Here is a 19,658-nt window from a genome sequence, read left to right on the forward strand (position 1 = left end):
AATGTTTTTAAGAAATATTTTCTAAATTTTAGCTTTGCCAGCATATTTCACTGAAATTCTTATGTAAGATATTCATTAGGTTACTGTTTCTATTGATATATATTTCTTATTTATTTGATTTACATATATAAAAATTAATAAATGAATGTCAATAGGAAATTTTCATAAATGATTTAGATCAAATACTAAATGTAAAAAATAATACAAATAGCCATTTTTGTGTAAGCTAACCTGTATTACAATTAACTTGTTCAAATTAGCAAATAACTTTGCTGAGAGTTCCAGGATATAAATCTGTCATTTATAATTTCTCTTATTAACATCAACAAGTTGATATATTTAATATTCCTATATTAAAATTAAAGGAGACATTAATTTGAATTAACACTAAATACATTGTACAATATTTTTTTAAAAAAACAATCACACGATCTGACTTAACGGTTATGAATTTAATAGGCCAAATAATGGTTCTTGATAAGATGAGTTGATAATACCACATTCCATCTTCATAATTATCAAGGGTCTATTCTTATTCAACAACTTCTTTAAGGCTGAGTAAACATGATCTTAATTAAACTCACAGATAATGCTAGGGGGTGTTGATTGCTCCAGTAAGGAAAATAAAATGATGCAGCCTGACCTTAAGAAATTATAAATATGGGAATGTTGACAAATGATAATAAGCAGCAAACATCTAAGAGAGAGGATTGGTTCCCAAGTCAATATTGGAGAAAGAAATTTGGTTTGGCTTTGAAATGTGTTGTTTGAATCATATTTAGAAATGTTCCTTTCAAATATTTTATACAAATTCTCAATTATGTCCACTATATGTTATTTAGAAGTTAGGTGAAAATTCCTGTTTCAAGAATGCTGTAACAGGTATATTCTGAATTAAGAAGACATTACAATAAATCTTTAATGGTGGATAAGGGCACCAAGTGTAGGAGGATGGAATCATAGTGCCCTGAACCTTATTATAGGTGAATTCAATGAGGTAACCTGCTGGTTTGTATTATCCTTTTCTAACCACTGTACTGATTGTGAAGTACCAGTCAGTACTGAAGAAAAGCAAATGAAAGTAAGATAACATCCACTTCATCATCAACCAGTTTTGCATTTATGTTATTCTTTGAGGCTTGTGAAAGTTACTTTGCAATCATATTAGCTATTTTTTAACTTTCTAGTAGCAGAAATAGGAAAAAATAGTTACCCTGTGCCCATATGTAGCAATTTATTTCTACTCACTGGGTACCAGAATAAAAAACAGTAGGTAGTGTGCCTGTGAGAAAAGGCCTTCATTGTTATTTTAATACAAACTGGAATCTGTTTTTATGATTCCAAAATATTTACCTTAATAAGGAGTTTGAATGCAGTATGAAGATGAAAAATGAATGAGTAGTGAAATACATTTATCTTAGGCATTGGCTGTTCTATTGACAAAAGGCACAGCTATGAAATTTGTCTAAATAATTAGATTTTTAATTAATGCATCATTGTAAGATTAATGTCATTGTTCTTCATTGCATGTAATTTTGTATTAGAAATTTCATGTCAACAAAGATGCTACCTGTGGTTTGCTGATTTGAATCCTTAATTTATCACTTGTGTGTATGGCATATCACATATTTGCAGTCAAGAGCCAAAAGAAGGCATTTGATGACAACTTGGTGGTGAGGAATATTGATGGTGTTATATATGATACGAATACATTATATTTTCTAATATTCAGGAAACAGCCGCCCTTCAAATATTAGTGAGTACATATTATTGACTTGCAAAAATTTTAGAAGTAGCATGCGCGGATAGATTGTTCAACCTAAGCTATGTCTACTTTGAACATACTTGAACGTTATTATTATTATTGCTTTTAAAAGTGGTTTTCCTTTCCTTTGGACAGTTGCCGAACCAGCAACCGGAAGAGCTTGATTGGTAATGGGCAGCCCCCAGCACTGCCACGGCCTCACTCACCTCTCTCTGCTCATGCAGGTAATGAAATACCTTTTCTCGAGTTCTGTTTTACTTCCTCTTGCTAGTTTTTAAAATACAGGCATTTTGAAATTTAGATGCGTCTCCCCACCTTGTTATCTTGGTTTCCCTGTAGCTTTGTCACTAAGTTGTTCTTTCTCATCAGTCAGCCCAAACCTTATCCTCTCTTTGAGTGCTCAGATCTGAAAGGGAGAAATCCTTTTTATATGGGGTCCTATTCCAGTTTTTTTTTTTCTCCACATCTGAATTTGTGGATGATGCAAGTCACGCTCCCATGTTAGGATTTCCTTTGGGAAACGTGGCCATGACAGTTGACATGAAGAGGATTAGTGTCAAGAACTGTAAGGGAGGAAAAATATCTTTTCCCTCTCCCCTTCTAACTTCTCCACTGGGGACCCAGTAACCAGAGACAGATTAACAAAGGAAAAGCATACACATTTATTTAACATACGTTTTACGGAACATGGGAGCATTCATGAGGAAATGAAAACCCAAAGGAACGGTTAAATCGGATTGTTTTTACAGTAGTTTGGTGAAGAGAGGGGAGTTGTGCAAAGACGTATAGGACAAAGGTGAGCTAGTTGTAGTAAACTGGGGGAAAGTTAGCAAGGACTGTTTGTTCAGATTCTTCTGTGTCCCTTGTCTTCAGAGATAAGAAGCCTCCTTTCCTCCAAGTGTAGGGAGGGTGCCTCTCACAAGAAGGTTTTATGACCTGCTTACGAGGCAGGTCAGAAGGCCCTTCCTGCACATGCTGTTTCTCAAATCCCTTCACCTTAAAATAGCCAGTGTGCCAGTGCGCCATATTTTGGGGTCTCATGTCCTAAAGTGCGTCAAAACTATTCAGCACTTTTCTCCCTAAAGTTGAACTTATCTATTGTATATATTAGCTAGCACAAACAATGCTGCTCTGAGCGGTCTAGAACATGTCTCCTCTTGTAACGTGGGCAAGAGTTTATCTAAAGTTTTACCTGCCAGTGGTGTCGATATAACTTATCTTTTCATCCAGAACCATTGTTGGGACAATGAAGATTCAAGAGATGAGACTCTTGGCCTCAAGAACTACTTAGAAGGATGGTAGAACCATATTACAAAAACTATGCAATGAAGACTGCTTTGTGTGTTTTTTGCTTGTTTGTTGGAATTCTATCTAAGATGGTGCAACGGAGAGAAGGGTTAATTCCAATCAGGAAAGTTTGGGAGATATTGAAGGAGGCACTTGCTCATGATGTTGAAAGATGAGCAAGACTTTGGCAGGGGTGAGAGATGGGGGAATTTCTAGTGTGTGGCTAGAGTGTGGGAAGTACATGCTTGATTGTACAAGAATGTAAAGGTGAAAAGAGAGATGAAAGTCAGAAAGTAGAATGAATTTTGACTTTGAGTGCCTTTCACAGATTTTGAGCAGGATCTGTAGGAAGATGTGTTCGAGATATGGAAGATGATGGGGTGAAAGGATGAGTGTTTAAGCCCTACCTCTGTTATACTCTTGTGGAAACTGTCACACGATAGGCTTTCAGGTGGTGTTGACTTATAAACTAGGCTATGACTGGCCCCCAGAAAGCAGTCCTTTTGCTTAGGGGGGCTCTCCAGCTGAGAGTGGAAGTTATCTAAACATGTTTGGGGACAAGACGGGACAGAGAGAGAGAGACGTAGTTGCCCCTTTGGAATAAATTTTATTTTCCTCATAGTAATAAATAAAAGATGGTAAAGTTAAAAAGGCAAAGGACAAATTCATAAAATTATGATACTGTATGTAGTAAGACCACTAAAGTCCTGAAATGCTACTCTGAGGGAAAACTTTAGAGAAACTCCTACACGTATATGCAAGAAGGTGTGCTCTAGACTGCTCGTAGTGGCATCATTTGTAATAGCTAAACGTTTGAAGCAATGTGGCCCAAATGTCTATCAGTTGGAAAGTAGATAAATGAATTGTGGCATAGTTATCTACGGAACACCGTGCGCCTAGAAAACAAATGAACTAGCACTCAAAGAGAGTGTTGGGCAACAAAAGCAAGTTGCAAAAGAATCTTACTTAAACCATACATACAAGGTTAATGTGATGCTACGTGCAATGTTTTGTTTAGGGATACACACACATACACGTATAAATATGTATCTGTGTATGTACGTTTATAGTAAGAGTCTAAAGGAAAATATGGTCATTTTAAAGACCCATTTTGTGTTAGTAGTTACGTCTGAGAAGGTGTCAGGGGGTATAATTGTGGAGAGGGGTAAGCAGTTGGCAATATTATATTTCCAAAGCTGAATGGTGAATACACAACTATTTATATTCTTACCTTTATACTTTGGAGATTTTTATTATATCATTGTCATAATAGTGAAAGCTGACCAGAGGGTCAAGCAAGGCCAAATACTTTACTCAGCGGCTGGAATTATATCTTTGTCTTATCTTTTCATTCCTCTGTCAGAGTGCCCAGCAGTATATACAAGGTGCTAAGTATAAGATAAATTTTATTTCTTACATATAATTCAGTTGTGATTAAACAAATTTAATCCTACTCCTCTTTGTAGTGTTCTGTAGTAATTGCTTCATACTTGATGTGCCTGTTGATTAGTCTTTTACTGCCATTATTTCCTTCAGTTCTAATATTGAGATTAAAGAAAGTGTTGTTAAGATTCTAATGATCCTTTTAATTATTATTTTTTTCTCTTTGGAGAATTCTTTTTCCTTCAAAACATAATTTTGTATTTAATCGGAGGAATGGGCAGAGAGAAGCCTGTCTTTCAGGTTCCGAGAGCATTTCCCCTTATGTTATGGAGGAACATAACAGGTTGTTATTCACTCAGAAGCTGTAGAAAAGTCTGTCGACTTTTTGTGAGAAATGGCATTTATCACAGTCTGGTAGGTTCCTATTTCTATATAAAAGACGAATAAAATGTAAATTAAATAAAGGACCTGTCCTCACATCTTGATAATGCGAAACGCTTTCTCACTCACTGCGTCTCTTACCTCTTCCTATTGCTACATTCTCTACTGCGTATGGTACACAGAGGCCAGGGGGACAGTTCCTTGATGTCCCCATGAAAAACAAGAGAAAGAATAAGGTCCATCTCTCAGTGCTTAGTCACCCAGTAGATACACTTTCTATTTTTCTTAGGTAGGGATTATGTGAGTCAGACCATGCATCACTGACACATGAATTTATACCCATTGAATGAATCGGTAGAAACGAGAACATTAATTTATTTGTGTAGATGTGTCAGTGGTACCCTGAGGAAGAAGAGATACAGGCATCATGTTCTGGAGCTTATCTCCACAGACAAAATAGTGTTTGTTGACAGCCAGGCATTCCTAAACGAACCATGAACAGGTCAGTCCCATTAAAAAAAAAAAAAAAGAAAGGTAAAAATCACAGGCTCCTAGTTCTAAGCATGAAATTTAATCCAGAAGCCCCAAAGGAAAAGACTAGTATCTCTCTCCTAAAATGAAAAATTCTGTGTAATAAACAAAATCAAAAGAAAACAAAGTGTGAAAAATATTTCTATGCCCATAACTGACAAATATCTGATTGCCTTAATATACAAAGAGCTTGTGTAACTTGATATGAAAATGGTGAATGCACCAGGAGCAAAATGGGGAAAGGATGTAAAAGGCGTGTCATAGAAAAAAATTAAATTGGCCAACAAAAATGTTTGAAATGATGATTCATTGCAATCATAAGAGAAATATGAACCAGAATAATGAGACACTATTGTTCACCTAGCATATTGTCAAAAATTTTGTAAAATTGATAGAATCCAATGATAGCAAGATTGTGGAGAAACAGTCCCTCTCACATCACATAAGTGTTGATGTGAATTGGTACAACCCTTTTGGTTAGTTTGCAGTATCAGTTAAAATTTCAACTGCATTTACCCTTTCACCCAGCAAATCCATCTCTAGGAATTTATCTTACTGATATCTCACAGAATAACAGAAAATAATAAATCTAGCATTGCTTGTAACTAGCAAATGGAAAATTAAGTTGTTACCACTTTATTATTTAACATGCCCTTCATTAAGCGGCTGGTTTAGTAGAAAATAATTCAGGTATATAATCCAAGACTGCATGTTTGTTACAAAGAATGAGGTAGGCTTTTATGTTCTGATGTTAGAAAGCTGCCCAAGATAGACTGTTCAGCGAAAAAATACGCTGTGTAATTTTATATGTGTGTGTGTGTGTGTGTGTGTGTGTGTGTTTGAGTGCATATAGACATGCATAAATACTTGTATATTCATGCATATTCATAAGGAGTTTTTGGAAAGAGAAAGCAGTGTTTATCTTTGTAGAATAGGAAAGTAGGGAAATTAGTGTGTAGTGGTTTTATAATAAAATAAGGCTCTAAAAATAAAACTGGTAAAGGAAACAAAATAATACCTGCTTACTATGCAGTAAATTACCAAAAATTTAGTGGCTTAAAACAATATCCATTTATTGATCTTACAGTTCTATACAAGTCTAGGTAGGCTTGACTTGTTTGCCTTCAGGGGAGCTCTCAAGGTATCTCAAGGCCAAAATCAAAGAAAGGTAGAAAGGATAAGCTCCTATTTCTGTAGGAACCCTCACCTGCTTTTTCTGCTCACGGTATCATAAGGCCAGAGTCAGTGTCAGTTATTGACCTTAAAAAAAAAAAAAAGAAAAAGAGCTAGTTATTTTACCAGCAAAATGAGTTTATTTGGGAATAGCAGAGAATTACAGCAAACCATAGGTGAGTCCAAAACACAGAGAAGAGAGGCTTTTGTTTTTACAGAAGAAAAGAGGAAGTTGGGAGGAGAGTCCAGGGTGGTGGTTGGTTCTCAGTGGCTGAGCTGTTGCTGGACCGGGAGAAAGTCTTCCTTCCCCCTGCTGGGGTGTGAGTGGTAGTGTGTGAGAGCTCCCCTTTCAGGGCCTCCCCATTCCATTTAAAATGAGGCTTTCTTTATTTTCACACTGGGCTGGACTCTTATCTAGAGACTGGCAAAGAATCTACTTCCGAGCTTATGCAGATTGTGGACAGATTCAGATCCCTGCGGCTGTAGGACTGAGATCCACATTTTATCCTGGCTGTGAGCAAGAAGCTGCCCTCCTCCATCTTCAAGCCTGCACTGGCACATCCAGTGATTCTCATGCTTCATATCTCTAACTTATCCTGCTGTCAGTCAAAGAAAATTTTTTATTTTAAAGGGCTTATCTGATTGGGTCAGGGTTACTCAGTCTCTGTATATTAAAGTCAGGTGCTATGGAACTTTAATTACGTCTGCAAAATCCCTTCATAGTAGTACCTAGATGAGGGTTAGGATAACTAGGAGACAGGAATCTTGAGGAGACCATTTTTAGAATTCTGCCTAGCACAATATCACTTCAATATTGTATTTTGATTCAAATGGTTAAAGTCTGAGCTCTAAGAGTGATACTTACAGAGGATGAGCCACAGACTAGATGTAGTCAAATAACTGAGACCCACTGACTCCAAACTTCTAGAGTCCTAGAATCAAATGTTGTCCCATTGGTCAAAATACCTAACCTTTGGTGTCTTCAGAAATTGTTTTACTGGGAATTTGCAGCTGGCTACTTAGATTCATTTATACAAGGGTTTCTGGATGGAAAGGTGGAAAAAAGCCTCACTTTCCTATTGGACAACTCTAGGAGTTATTAAAGACAGGAAGTATTCTTAAACCACTAAGTACACATAACCTATTAGGTTTGTATCTACTTGGTAAAACTTGTATAAATTACTATCTATGTATCTATCTATCGAGCTACCTGTCTATCTGTCTGTCTATCTATCTATCTATCTGTCACATATAGGGACCTCATTTCTGAAGGATTAGTTACCACTGTATTTGCTGCTCTACTCACCAAGTCTCTCTTCAAAGATATAACTGAGCTAAAGGAGGCCCATCCAGGTGAAAATAACAGAGAACTGGAGTGACTGTATGAACAATACAACTCCAAGTGGAAACTTGCAAAACTCAGGAAAGTATTGGGGTAACACATGGGGTTAGGCAATGAAACATCCCGAATCCCACTCTTCAAAACACCCTGAGAACATTTCTATGTGCATTTCTTCATTATTTTCCCTTCTCCCCACCTCTACCCTTGGGGCCTTGGCTTAACAAACACAACCGAGAGTATAAATTAAGGTGGTTACCAAATAGAAACTATGAGACATCGTGTACACTTTTTCAATAACGTTTTTATTGTTTCAGAAAACTGTGAGGCCCTTCCTCTTGTGAACTTGTGTTGGCATCTCTTTTGGAGCCATGCATTGGTCTCACCACTTCACAACTTGCTCTCCTTGCATTTCTGCTGTATCAGTTGTACTTATTCAGATGTGACACTGAATAGGATGGGGGTAAAAGGCAGTGGTTTTGTAGACAGGCACACTGATACAAAGAATTGAAAGTCAGTAGTCCAGCAGTGAAGTGGAGATAGAGAAAAAATACACAAGGTGGAATAATAAATTCAACGAAGAGAGTCTGGGATAGAACAGGATTAGTCAACATTCCAGGGTGCCAGAGACATACGTGAGAGCATCCCTGATGTTGGTGAGGAACTTTATTATAACACACTGCCCCAAGAATGTGAACGATAAGCTTGGAAGATATGTAGCTGGGTGGTAAGAGATTTAGTAAAACCTGAAATGTTGGCGCTTTGTGCCAACCAAATCCTTAATCCACTTACCAATATCCACATGACCCTGAGCCATTTTTAAGGTATGATAAAATCTCACAAGATATTTTGAAGCCTCTGTTCCCATGACTCTGATCTTCAAGGCTGATACAGTTAAAAAATAAAATGTGATATTCTGATTGTAACGGTAAGCTGAGAGTTTGTAGAAAACATGAGAAATTATATGGAAATATAAATCCCCTTTTTTTAAAAAATTAATTTATTTATTTATTTATTTTTGGCTGTGTTGGGTCTTTGTTGCTGTGCGCGGGCTTTCTCTAGTTGCGGTGAGCGGGGGCTACTCTTCGTTGCGGTGCGCGGGCTTCTCATTGTCGTGGCTTCTCTTGTTGCAGAGCACAGGCTCTAGGCGTGCGGGCTTCAGTAGCTGTGACACGTGGGCTCAGTAGTTGTGGCTTACGGGCTCTAGAACTCAGGCTCAGTAGTTGTGGAGCACGAGCTTAGCTGCTCCGCGACATGTGGGATCTTCCCCGGCCAGGGCTCGAACCCATGTTCCCTGTATTGGCAGGCGGATTCTTAACCACTGCACCACCAGGGAAGCCCATAAATCCCCTTTAAACCCACTATCCAAGGATAACCCTGCTGACATTTTATTGTATCTCTTGCCTTCTTTCCTGTACGTATTGTGTGTGTGTGTATGTGTCTGTACATCTGTACATGTGACTGAAATGCATATGCTGTAACTTTTTCTTTACTCCACACTTGCCAACACTAATGTTAAAGTTTTTCAGGTTCTGTTGACAGAGGCCAAGCATAATATCATAGTACCTTTTCCAGTTCTATTGGGATATAATTGACATGTAACACTGTATTTAAGATGTACAACACAATGATTATATAGCTTTTTTTTAAAGACTGCCACAGTAAGTCTAGTTAATGTCCATCGCCTCACATAGTTACACTTTTTTTTTCCTTATAAGGAGAACTTTTTTTTTTTTTAACATCTTTATTAGAGTATAATTGCTTTACAGTTTTGTGTTCGTTTCTGCTGTATAACAAAGTGAATCAGCTATACGTATACATATATCCCCATATCCCCTCCCTCTTGCATCTCCCTCCCACCCTCCCTATCCCACCCCTCTAGGTGGTCACAAAGCACCGAGCTGATCTCCCTGTGCTATGCGGCTGCTTCCCACTAGCTATCTGATTTACATTTGGTAGTGTATATATGTCAATGCTACTCTCTCACTTCACCCTAGCTTACCCTTCCCCCTCTCTGTGTCCTCAAGTCCATTCTCTACGTCTGTGTCTTTATTCCCGTCCTGCCCCTAGGTTCATCAGAACCTTTTTTTTTTTTTTTTGGATTCCGTATATGTGTATTAGGAGGAGAACTTCTAAGATTTACTCTTTCAGCAGCTTTTAAATATACAATACGGTTTTGCTAACTATAGTCACCATGCTGTACATTACATCCCCAGAACTTATTTATCTCATAACTGGAAGTCTGTGCCTTTTGATCACCTTCACCCATTTCACCCACCCCCCAACTCTGGCAACCACCAGTCTTGTGGTTTTTAATTTCTTCCACTTTGTTGTTCTATCTATGAGTTTGTTTTTTTTGTTTTTGTTTTGTTTTTAGATTTTACATATTACTGAGATCATACAGTATTTTTCTTTGACTTATTTCATTTAGCATAATGCCCTCAAGATTCATTGTGTTGTTGCAAATGGCAGGATTTCCTTCTTTTTTATAGCTGGAGAGTATTCTGTTGTACATACACACCACATCTTCTTTATCCATTCATCTGTTGAAGGGCACTTAGGTTGTTTCCATGTCTTGGCTACTGTAAATAATGCTGCAGTGAACATGGGAGTGCAGGTATCTTTTTAAGATACTGATTGCATTTGCTTCCAATATGTACCCTGAAGTGGGATTGCTGGATCATATGGTAGTTCTCTTTTTAATTTTTTAAGGAACCTCCATAGTATTTTCCACAGTGGCTACTCCAATTTACATTCCCACCAATAGTGTATAAGGATTCCCTTTTCTCCACATCTTCACCAAGGCCTGTTATCTCTCGTCATTTTGATAATAGCTATTCTAGCAGGTGTGAGCTGAATAATTTGTGCATGTTTTAGTTATCTTTTGTCATCTCACTGATACTCTTTTCTGATTTGCTAATTTTTAAAAAAATTATTTATTTATTTATTTATTTATTTATGACTGTGTTGGGTCTTCGTTTCTGTGCGAGGGCTTTCTCCAGTTGCGGCAAGCGGGGGCCACTCTTCATTGTGGTGCACCGGCCTCTCACTATCGCGGCCTCTCTTGTTGCGGAGCACAGGCTCCAGACGCGCAGGCTCAGTAACTGTGGCTCACGGGCCTAGTTGCTCTGCGGCATGTGGGATCTTCCCAGACCAGGGCTCGAACCTGTGTCCCCTGCATTGGCAGGCAGATTCTCAACCACTGCGCCACCAGGGAAGCCCCATGATTTGCTATTTTTTTAATGCTGTTTTTTGATGAATGCAAGTTTTTATTTTTAATTTTGTCATCAAGTTTGTCTTTTTCTTTCTTCCATTTTTTTTATATATATAAAATGGATTTCTTCCGTTTTTGTTTTTGTCTTATCTAGTTGTTGTACAGTTTCTTTTTTTTTTTTTTTTAAAAACAAGGCTGATCTTCCTCTAAGAATCGCTGCTCTGACCTCACTGTTTCCCCTGCCTCTTAATTTTGACAAGCTTAATATCAGTGAAGTGTTTCTTTACCTCCTCGTGTTCTTAGTCTGCCATTTAGGGTGATGGTTTTCCCAAGCAGTGAGTGAATTTTTGAGGAACAGGGTCTTTTTTGAATTCTTCCTAAACCTTATAGGCTAGCCTACAAAGGGAGGAAGATAGCAGTATTTAAAAAAAAAATTAAAAAAAAAAAGGCATTAAGACAGTTTCTCTCAACCCCCTAGATGACTAGGGGGAGACGGTACACTTACATATTTCTGCTCAGATATTTGTGGCCCCATCAGGTTTGCATGCAGCACACAGAAGGAAAGCCGTTACCATGAATTTTAGTTTGCTGGTGGGAACAACCTAGTCAATAGAGATGAATGATCTTTAGGTATAAGTGAAAGATTTCTTCTTAGATAAGGTGAGACTAGGGACATAGCCCTGAGCGTAAGAGTGCCTTTGTTTCATCATTTTGTTTTGTGACTTTCATTCAAGCTTTCAGTAGGTTTTCTGTGCTTGAAATATTGTTTGCCAGACTGTTTAAATATGATTTGTAGATCTTTAATAAAAATGTTCAATCAGCAGGGCAGTGACCTCCTTTGGCTACACAGACATGGTACAAGACAGATGGTTGCTTTGCTTCTTTATATTTGAGGAATATGACAAAGCAAGGTTGTGTGCTTCTAGAGTCATAGCAAATTGATGGCTAGCCTTAATGCAAATTAAGTTTGCAGATGTCCCATATAACCACTCTTTCTTTAAAGTGATAGAAACTTTCTTGTTTTACTCAAGAGCAATCTCTGATATAGTCATTCGTTATTTTTTTCTACTTATAAGCAGATCTCAACAAAATCAACTTAAACTTGTAAAACATTGTGTTCAGGTGAGAGCACCTTGATGTCCTCCTCATAGAGTTTCATTTTATGTAGGTAAAATTGGCAAATCATATGGCTGAACATAGTCACCCTTGGGTGGAACATTACCTTGGAATCATCTGCTTTTATTAAAACCTTAAATGAGCTCAAGACCAGAGTTCTTAATCTAGTATGTGTGTCCACGGTGTATGATTTCGCAATGCATCTGTTCTGTGATTTCAAGTATTTCATAAATCAGTTTATCTGAATTACGGAGAATACATCTTTCTTATTTCACGTTGTACCCACAGTTTTTTGTTTTTTTGGTTTTTTTTTAATCCTTAGCCTTTGTGTAATTGCCAATTGTTGGCTTGAGTAATGACACATCTTGCCCTTCCTGCTTAAGGAAAAGGATGATAAAATCAGATGAACTGACGTCAGTCATTGTGTTTTCTTAGTTTTGGGTATGGCTTTGTGTTGAGTCACTAATCAGGGGTATATACCAACATCATTAGTATTTGTTAATTCCTTCATGCAGCTCCAACTGTCCTGTGACCTGCATTTATCATTTTGGTTCTTCGAGAAGAGTGTAATGTTTACATGTAGTATATTCCTAATGATAATTTAATGACTGGCATCTTTCCCCTAATCTCTAAATATAAATAAATAAATAAATAGATAGATGGATACATAGATAGATAAAGACTGGCATCTTTCCCCTAATCTCTAGATAGTCCCCTAAATCTAAATGTAGAATTTAACCTGAATGGTCTTTGATTTAGCTTTTTGGTTTCTCCTTTATTATAAATTGAAGCTTTTTGAAGCTTACTGCTAAATTTAATCTTAATGCACCCCTGTGTTAACAAAAGTGGTATTGTTTTTGTTTTTGTTTGTGAACATGGGTCCCCTGGGCAGCCACTTAGGAAGATTTTGCTCCTCCATCCTTTGGGAAGCGCTATTCCTTTCTATTTATTTTTTTAAATCAAAATTTGGCAACTTTTTTTGTGTTTATGCATCAACTGTGGATTTTCTTTGGCTTGGTTTGGTTCCTTAAGTACCAATTGGATCTTCATTACATATTTTTCAAGTTAGAATTGACAATATTTACGGATGGATTTGTGGGGTGAGAGAGAGTTGATCAAGGGTGGCTTCCAGAGACCTTGCTGAGAACATGGGTCAGTGGAAGGGGTGCTTCCCAAGATACAGGAGACAAGAACAGATCTGAGATAACGCTTAAGAGTTCACTTTGCTGCTGATCGGATTTAAGATGCCCAAGAGACTTGTAAGTGATGTAAATAAACAGTTTTTCCATGGGCCTGAAACTCAGGAGTCTGTGCTGGTGATAACAGTCTGGACCATGCATTTATAGACAGTATTTAAAACGTGGGGAGGGGATAAAATCATTGAGGGAAAGAGTTTTGGAGGTTCTGAAGACAGAACTTTGAACTGAGTCTACAAGGCCAACATTTAGACATTCTGAGAAGACAAGTAGCCGACAAGAAACTGAGAGGCAGCAAGCTGAGAGGCAGGAGGGAAAGAGGAGAAGGTAGTGTCACAGATGCCAAAAGAAGACAGGGCTCCCAGAGAGGGACTGGTGAATTTTAGCATCAAGTCAGTAATCTCTATGGGGCACATAACAAATATTTGTTGAAAGAGTAAATAACTGTTTATAAAGAAATGCACAGAGGTCATTTTTACTCTGTTGACTAAAAATGCACCGAACTTCTGATCGAAGGCAAGGTTTGTTTTCCCCGCAAAGAGAAAGTCCTCTGAAATATCTGTCTGAGTACTTATGAAGCCCCACGCATTATAGTGCATTATCTTAATAACTTTATTTTGAAAGTCATTTTAGCAAATCTTTCATTTGCCTTGTCCATAATATAATCTGTTTCAACCATTGCTAAAAGCTGAGAGGGAGCTGTTGCCTTTTATACTCTTTATTAGTTTGGTTGCTAAGGTGCTTTACCCCCTCCCAAGTACACAGAGCAATCAAACAAGGCAGTGTTTCACTGAAATTAAGGAAATCTGAAATGTTCTCTTGCTGATAGAGAAAAGACATTGGGAATTCTTGAAGTTATTTTGTCTCTGAGAAAAGAGATTCTTAAAAATTTTAGATGGATAAGAATACTTAAGAAACTCAGGTCTCAAATAGCCAGTTTTCTCTAAAGTTAGTGAGATATAGAATATTTTTAATTTCAAATTCTATAAAATATTACAAATGAATATTAAAATAATTGGTTTATCAACTTTGTCTTTGAGATTAGACATTTTCAGATTTAAATCTCTTAAGTATGATAATTATGTATTTCATTGATTTAAAATATATAAATGACATGTATTATTATATCTTCTAAATCTCTGGGAAGTTTATATATTCAAATTGGCCCCCCAAAAAACCTTTTTTATATGCTAGTTGAGATATAAGGGATTGCCTTACGTTTAGGGTTGCTTTTATTCTAAGATATATGATAAGTAAATGATGACCTAGAAAGTAAAAAGGTACATTTAAAATCCTTGCTGAATCACTTCTCTCCTCACCCTTGAGGTTTTCACTACCTGATGGTCTCAGACTGGACAGTCTGCTTTGGTGACTGTCACAGTGACTTCGGTTTTTCTGGCACTTTGATGCTCTGGCACCCTCTTCACTAGCTTACTCCCAAGTTGTCTCTGAACTAGAGTGAAAAATTCTCAGCTATATGTAAATACAGACTGTCTTCTTCAGCCCATTAGGCTGGTGAGAGTGTGTGGATTTGTATCACAGGAAACCTAACTGTTCCATAGAGATAAAAGAACTTGAGGTAAGGGTCCTGTTAGCCTGGGGATCAGCCAGCTGTCTTCATTAAGAGCCCCGCGCCCTTGGTAGAAGGCTAGATGCTCCCTCTTGGGCAACCTGTAAGGGAGGATTAAAAGTCTGTGTTTTAAATTCAAGTACCTACACTAAAGAGCATTTTCTTAAATATCACGTCTAGCAATGCCATCTCTATCTTTGAACTTACCCTGGCATAATTACAATTTCAGCTTTAATGATGCTTTAATGCAGATTGTTGTATTTACTGTGGTAATGTGTGAGCACTTCTCCACAAAGCCATGCAAATTGCAGGCTTTTCAAGTTCTAAGCTTTGATGTTAGGAGTAACAGTGGGTAATTGCAGAGTTTGTCATGGGATGTTAAGGTGTACATACAATCTGTTAACTATCACCAATTTAGAGGGTTCAGCTGTGGGAAGAGGAGCCCATCCACACTCCTACATTAGAATTGATAGCAGATTTGGTTTCTGTAGACTAGGGAAGAGAGAGGTGGAGAAAATTTAGGAGAGCATACATACATACAAGAAAAGTCATATAGTTTTAGGAAGAAGAGATCATTTTTATTTAAAAAAAGAAATTTTAGGTTTTTAAAAAATGTCTTTAAAAACCTTTTTTTCCTGTTCACAAAAGCTCTACATATTTGTTATAGAAAGTTTGGAAAATACAGGAAAGTATAAAGAAGAATATAAACATCATTTATATTCTTATTCACCACTCAGAATTAACTACTTAACAATTGGGTATTTGTCTAAATATGTAGATTTTACACATCTACATCTATTATAATGTTTATAACATTTATGTATCTGTAAATTTGTACATACAAACATAAAATTACATATGTACACATAGCTTTGTATATATATATATATATATATGTAAGTATGGCATCAGATATAAGTTTGTATCTAGATCATTTTCTTCTGGTATTATTTTGAGATTTTTACATACCATTAAATACCTTTTCGTTGTTGTTTCAAATACTTGGTTTTAATGAGTAGATATATTCCATTTCATGAATGTGCCATAGTTACCTCCCCGTAATGAGTATTTTGGCTCTTTCCAGTTTTTTGTTCTTATAAGTAATATTGTGGTGAATAGCATTGTACATAAATCTTTGTGATCAACTTTGATTAGTTTCTCAGCCTAATCTGGGAAGGTATTCTTTAAAGTGCTGGCCTTCTATTGTCTTGTATTTGTGTCGTTGGGCCATCCATTGTTGTCTGACTGAGATTTTTGAGTCATTAAGAGTCAAAGATTGGGTCCACAGGAAATGCTCTTTAATGCTTGCTGCAGATGACATTTAATAAGGATCAAGAATGTGTTATGTAGGCACCAGAACAACTTTACGCGTTTCCAAGTACATCTCAAGTGTGTTCTCTCTAGGTGAAACAATGGCTAGCTCTATAAACTTCCAGGAACTTTGCACCCACTAACATCATGGTGACCTGGTGAAGTTAGTGAGGTAAATAGAGAAGGAACTATTACACAAAGCTGTGGAGTTGTTACCACTTCACACTGTGTTCCTGCTTTCCCAGGCATTGAGGACTAGACTCTAGTGTAGAAACCTCCAGCTACTATGTAACTCAGTAATCATGCTCCCCAAACCCTTTTAATTTTGAGATCTCGAACAACTGATAAGCGTACTAAATGGTGTATGTAATAAACACCGGACCTCAGCGCTCCGTGTATCAGCAGCGTTAATTCGGGCAAGTCACTCTTTAGATCTCAACTTCCTTATCTATAAAACGGAAATAATAGAACTTTCCCCTTGTAGTCTCATATGAGTGCCTGAATGTGATAGTATTTGCAATATGATAAAGTGCCACACAGTGTGAGGTTTGAAGAAACTGTCAAAGTATTATTATGACCAGTTTGAATTCATAATGTAGTTAAAATGATAAGATAATACAGTGTGTAAATACAAAACAAAGTAGAGCACAGGCTTGTCGCAGTCTGCAAGTGGGGTGCTGGCAATGGAACGTGGCCTCCTTGTAGCAGTCTCTGCTGGGACACATTTGTAGTAGTCTGTGATATTTTCATTTTGGCACACCAGCCTTTGGAGGTCCCTCTGCTGTGTACTTCCTCTGGTTTAGAGCTGACTTGGGAAATGAACAGCATTTTTTTAAAGGAGCCAACTCCAGTGGGTCAGAACCACAGCAGTTATAGAGGAGCTGCCTCAGGGTTAGGGAGCGGGAAGGGTGATGTGGAAGTGGGCTTTGCAGTCCCCCACTCCACCTTTGCTTCAGCCAGAGACGCTCAAACTTTGTCACGTTTGAGGATAGAAAGTAGTCTTTTGCTTGAGTTAAAGATTTAGCATGTACACGCGCACACATACACATTCAGGTTTGAAAACGGTTTTAAGGACACTGAGACCCCGTGCAGCCAAGTGTTGAGGATCGCATGGCTTGTTGGTGTCAGAGCCAGGTCTGGAACGCTGCTTCCCAGTCACTGCCTCTTGCACCCCTCCAAGAAGAGGCTCTGGAATCTGGCCCCAAAAATGCCTTCTGGAGGGATCAGGGAAGACCTGGGACATCCTCAGAGTGAGCTCCCCCCCCCGCCCCCCGCCAGTTTCAGTATTATTTATTTATTTTTTATTTTTTTATTTTATTTTATTTCTTTTATTTAACTTCACATCTTATGTTTTATTTTTTTTGTATCGGAGTTTATTTGATTTACAGTGTTGTGTTAGTTTCAGGTGTGCAGCAAAGTGATTTAGTTATACATATACTATCTATTCTTTTTCAGATTCTTTTCCTATATAGGTTATTACAGAGTATAGAGTTCCCTGTGCTATACAGTAGGTCCTTGTTGATTATCTGTTTTATATATAGTAGTGTGTATATGTTAATCCCAAGTCGTGGTGAGCATAGCTGCCTTCCAGAGTGAGCTTTGATTCACTCTTTTCTCCTGGGCGAGACACAGTGCCTAGATCAATGTTTTTCTTCATTTCTGTTTCTTCTCTTCTACTCTGTCAAAGAACTTGCCCCCGCCTCCCCCAAAGTGGAGGGGGGAGCTCACTTTTTACAAAAAGAAACACATAGGTTTACAGGCATTTTGTTGTTACAGTTATCATTCATGATGTGTTTTGAGGATAGAGGAAAAATCCCAGATTATTTTAGGAATGAACTATTGCTCTGATACATGAAAAGAGTAACTGGTAGTCAGGAGATGAGCAGGATAATAGTGTATTAACAACCCTCAATGTGACTAAATCAGATCAAGGATGGTCAGCAGGAAATGGCACTTACCTAGTAAACAAGTGTGCTGAGAGAGGAAATCCCTACCCATTTTTATGAAAACTGTGCATCCATTAATTATACTGCTGCTGAATCTCATGCTGACATTCCCCCTCACTGGTGGAGAATCTCTGATATAGGGGCACCAAAGGATTTCCCCTAAAGCATAAACATTCCAAAGTGGTCCGTCACTTAAGGTATCAGGTGTGAACTAAAACCCAGCATTTGATTACATGCACTATGTTCATCTTTTTTCCTTAGATAAAAAGAAGTGATATTTCAGGTTAATATTCTTTTTTTTTTTTTTTTTTAATATTAATTTATTTATTTTTTTATTTATTTTGGTTGTGTTGGGTCTTCATTTCTGTGCAAGGGCTTTCTCTAGTTGTGGCAAGTGGGGACCACTCTTCATCGCGGTGCGCAGGCCTCTCACTATCGCGGCCTCTCTTGTTGCGGAGCACAGGCTCCAGACGCGCAGGCTCAGCAATTGTGGCTCACGGGCCCAGCCACTCTGCGGCATGTGGGATCTTCCCAGACCGGGGCATGAACCCGTGTTCCCTGCACTGGCAGGCAGATTCTCAACCACTGCGCCACCAGGGAAGCCCCCAGGTTAATATTCTTAAAGCTTTATGGTGGTCTGCTGTCAGTCAAGTCTCGTTATTTGGCTTTAATTTCCTTTTCTGTTAAAGGAGAAGATTGAATTACATGTATTTTTTCTAATAATCTTTTGAAGTATGTTTTCTAAGGCTATAACTCCATATTCCCAGATTTTTTTTTTTTTTTTTTGGTTTGTTTTAAAGGAGTTGTTTTCACCCTGTGTTTTCAGTATTAATTCACATTGGCCTTGTGTTCTTCATTGGGATCATGCTTTAGGGTCTGAAGGAAAATGGTCTGTCAGCATCTAAAATATTAAGGAAAAGAGTTGGGTGGGACAGCAGGTTGGACTCTACAGACCTAAATGGAGGGAGGGGGACATGCCTGAATGACCCACAAGCATGTTCTAGATATGGTCACTTTTTTCATTTTATCATCATATGAGGATGGATGTTCCATTTGGACTTTCGATGGGAAAATTGGTTGTCCTGTTGCCTGGGCCTCCCAGGCACACTTTGAAGGCTATCCCCTTTGATTATTTGGTGTAACATTACATCTCAGTTAGTGGTAGGTATATCTATAAACTGGAACTTTTAGGCCTGAAAGCCTCCTTTTGCACATGTGGAAATGTTCCAGAACTCTACAATAGTTACCGGAGTGACCAACCAGTCATTAAAGGAATGAATTTAGTTTTGAAGGTTTTGAAAGAGGGAGTGAGTGAGAGAGAGAGAGAGAGAGAGAGAGAGAGAGAGAGAGTGTGTGTGTGTGTGTGTGTGTGTGTGTATGTGAGATCCTCAGGCAAAGAACATGCCCCACTTCAATGTTAAGAGATGCAAATCATTTTAAATAGGC

General features: G+C 37.9%; 1 protein-coding gene and 1 long non-coding RNA gene across 18 annotated transcripts in view; one reads left to right on the top strand and one right to left on the bottom strand.

The window, feature by feature from the left end:
• Nucleotides 1-18,501, bottom strand: part of LOC309619442 — a 670,492-nt gene extending 651,991 nt beyond the window's left edge. Inside the window, exon 1 of the long non-coding RNA XR_014238964.1 lies at nt 9,584-18,501. This is a non-coding gene — a long non-coding RNA (uncharacterized lncRNA). The remainder of the gene's footprint in view (nt 1-9,583) is intronic.
• The window catches only part of MAST4 (microtubule associated serine/threonine kinase family member 4), a 569,187-nt gene that overhangs the window by 451,001 nt on the left and 98,528 nt on the right, over nt 1-19,658 (top strand). For all 17 annotated transcript variants that reach the window (XM_082372998.1, XM_082373008.1, XM_082373012.1 and 14 more), the window contains one exon: nt 1,901-1,989. In XM_082372998.1, the coding sequence (XP_082229124.1) occupies nt 1,901-1,989 (89 nt within the window). The remainder of the gene's footprint in view (nt 1-1,900; nt 1,990-19,658) is intronic.

This window comes from Balaenoptera borealis (assembly GCF_965194805.1).
Source record: "Balaenoptera borealis genome assembly, chromosome: 2".
NCBI classification, from domain to species: Eukaryota; Metazoa; Chordata; class Mammalia; order Artiodactyla; family Balaenopteridae; genus Balaenoptera; species Balaenoptera borealis.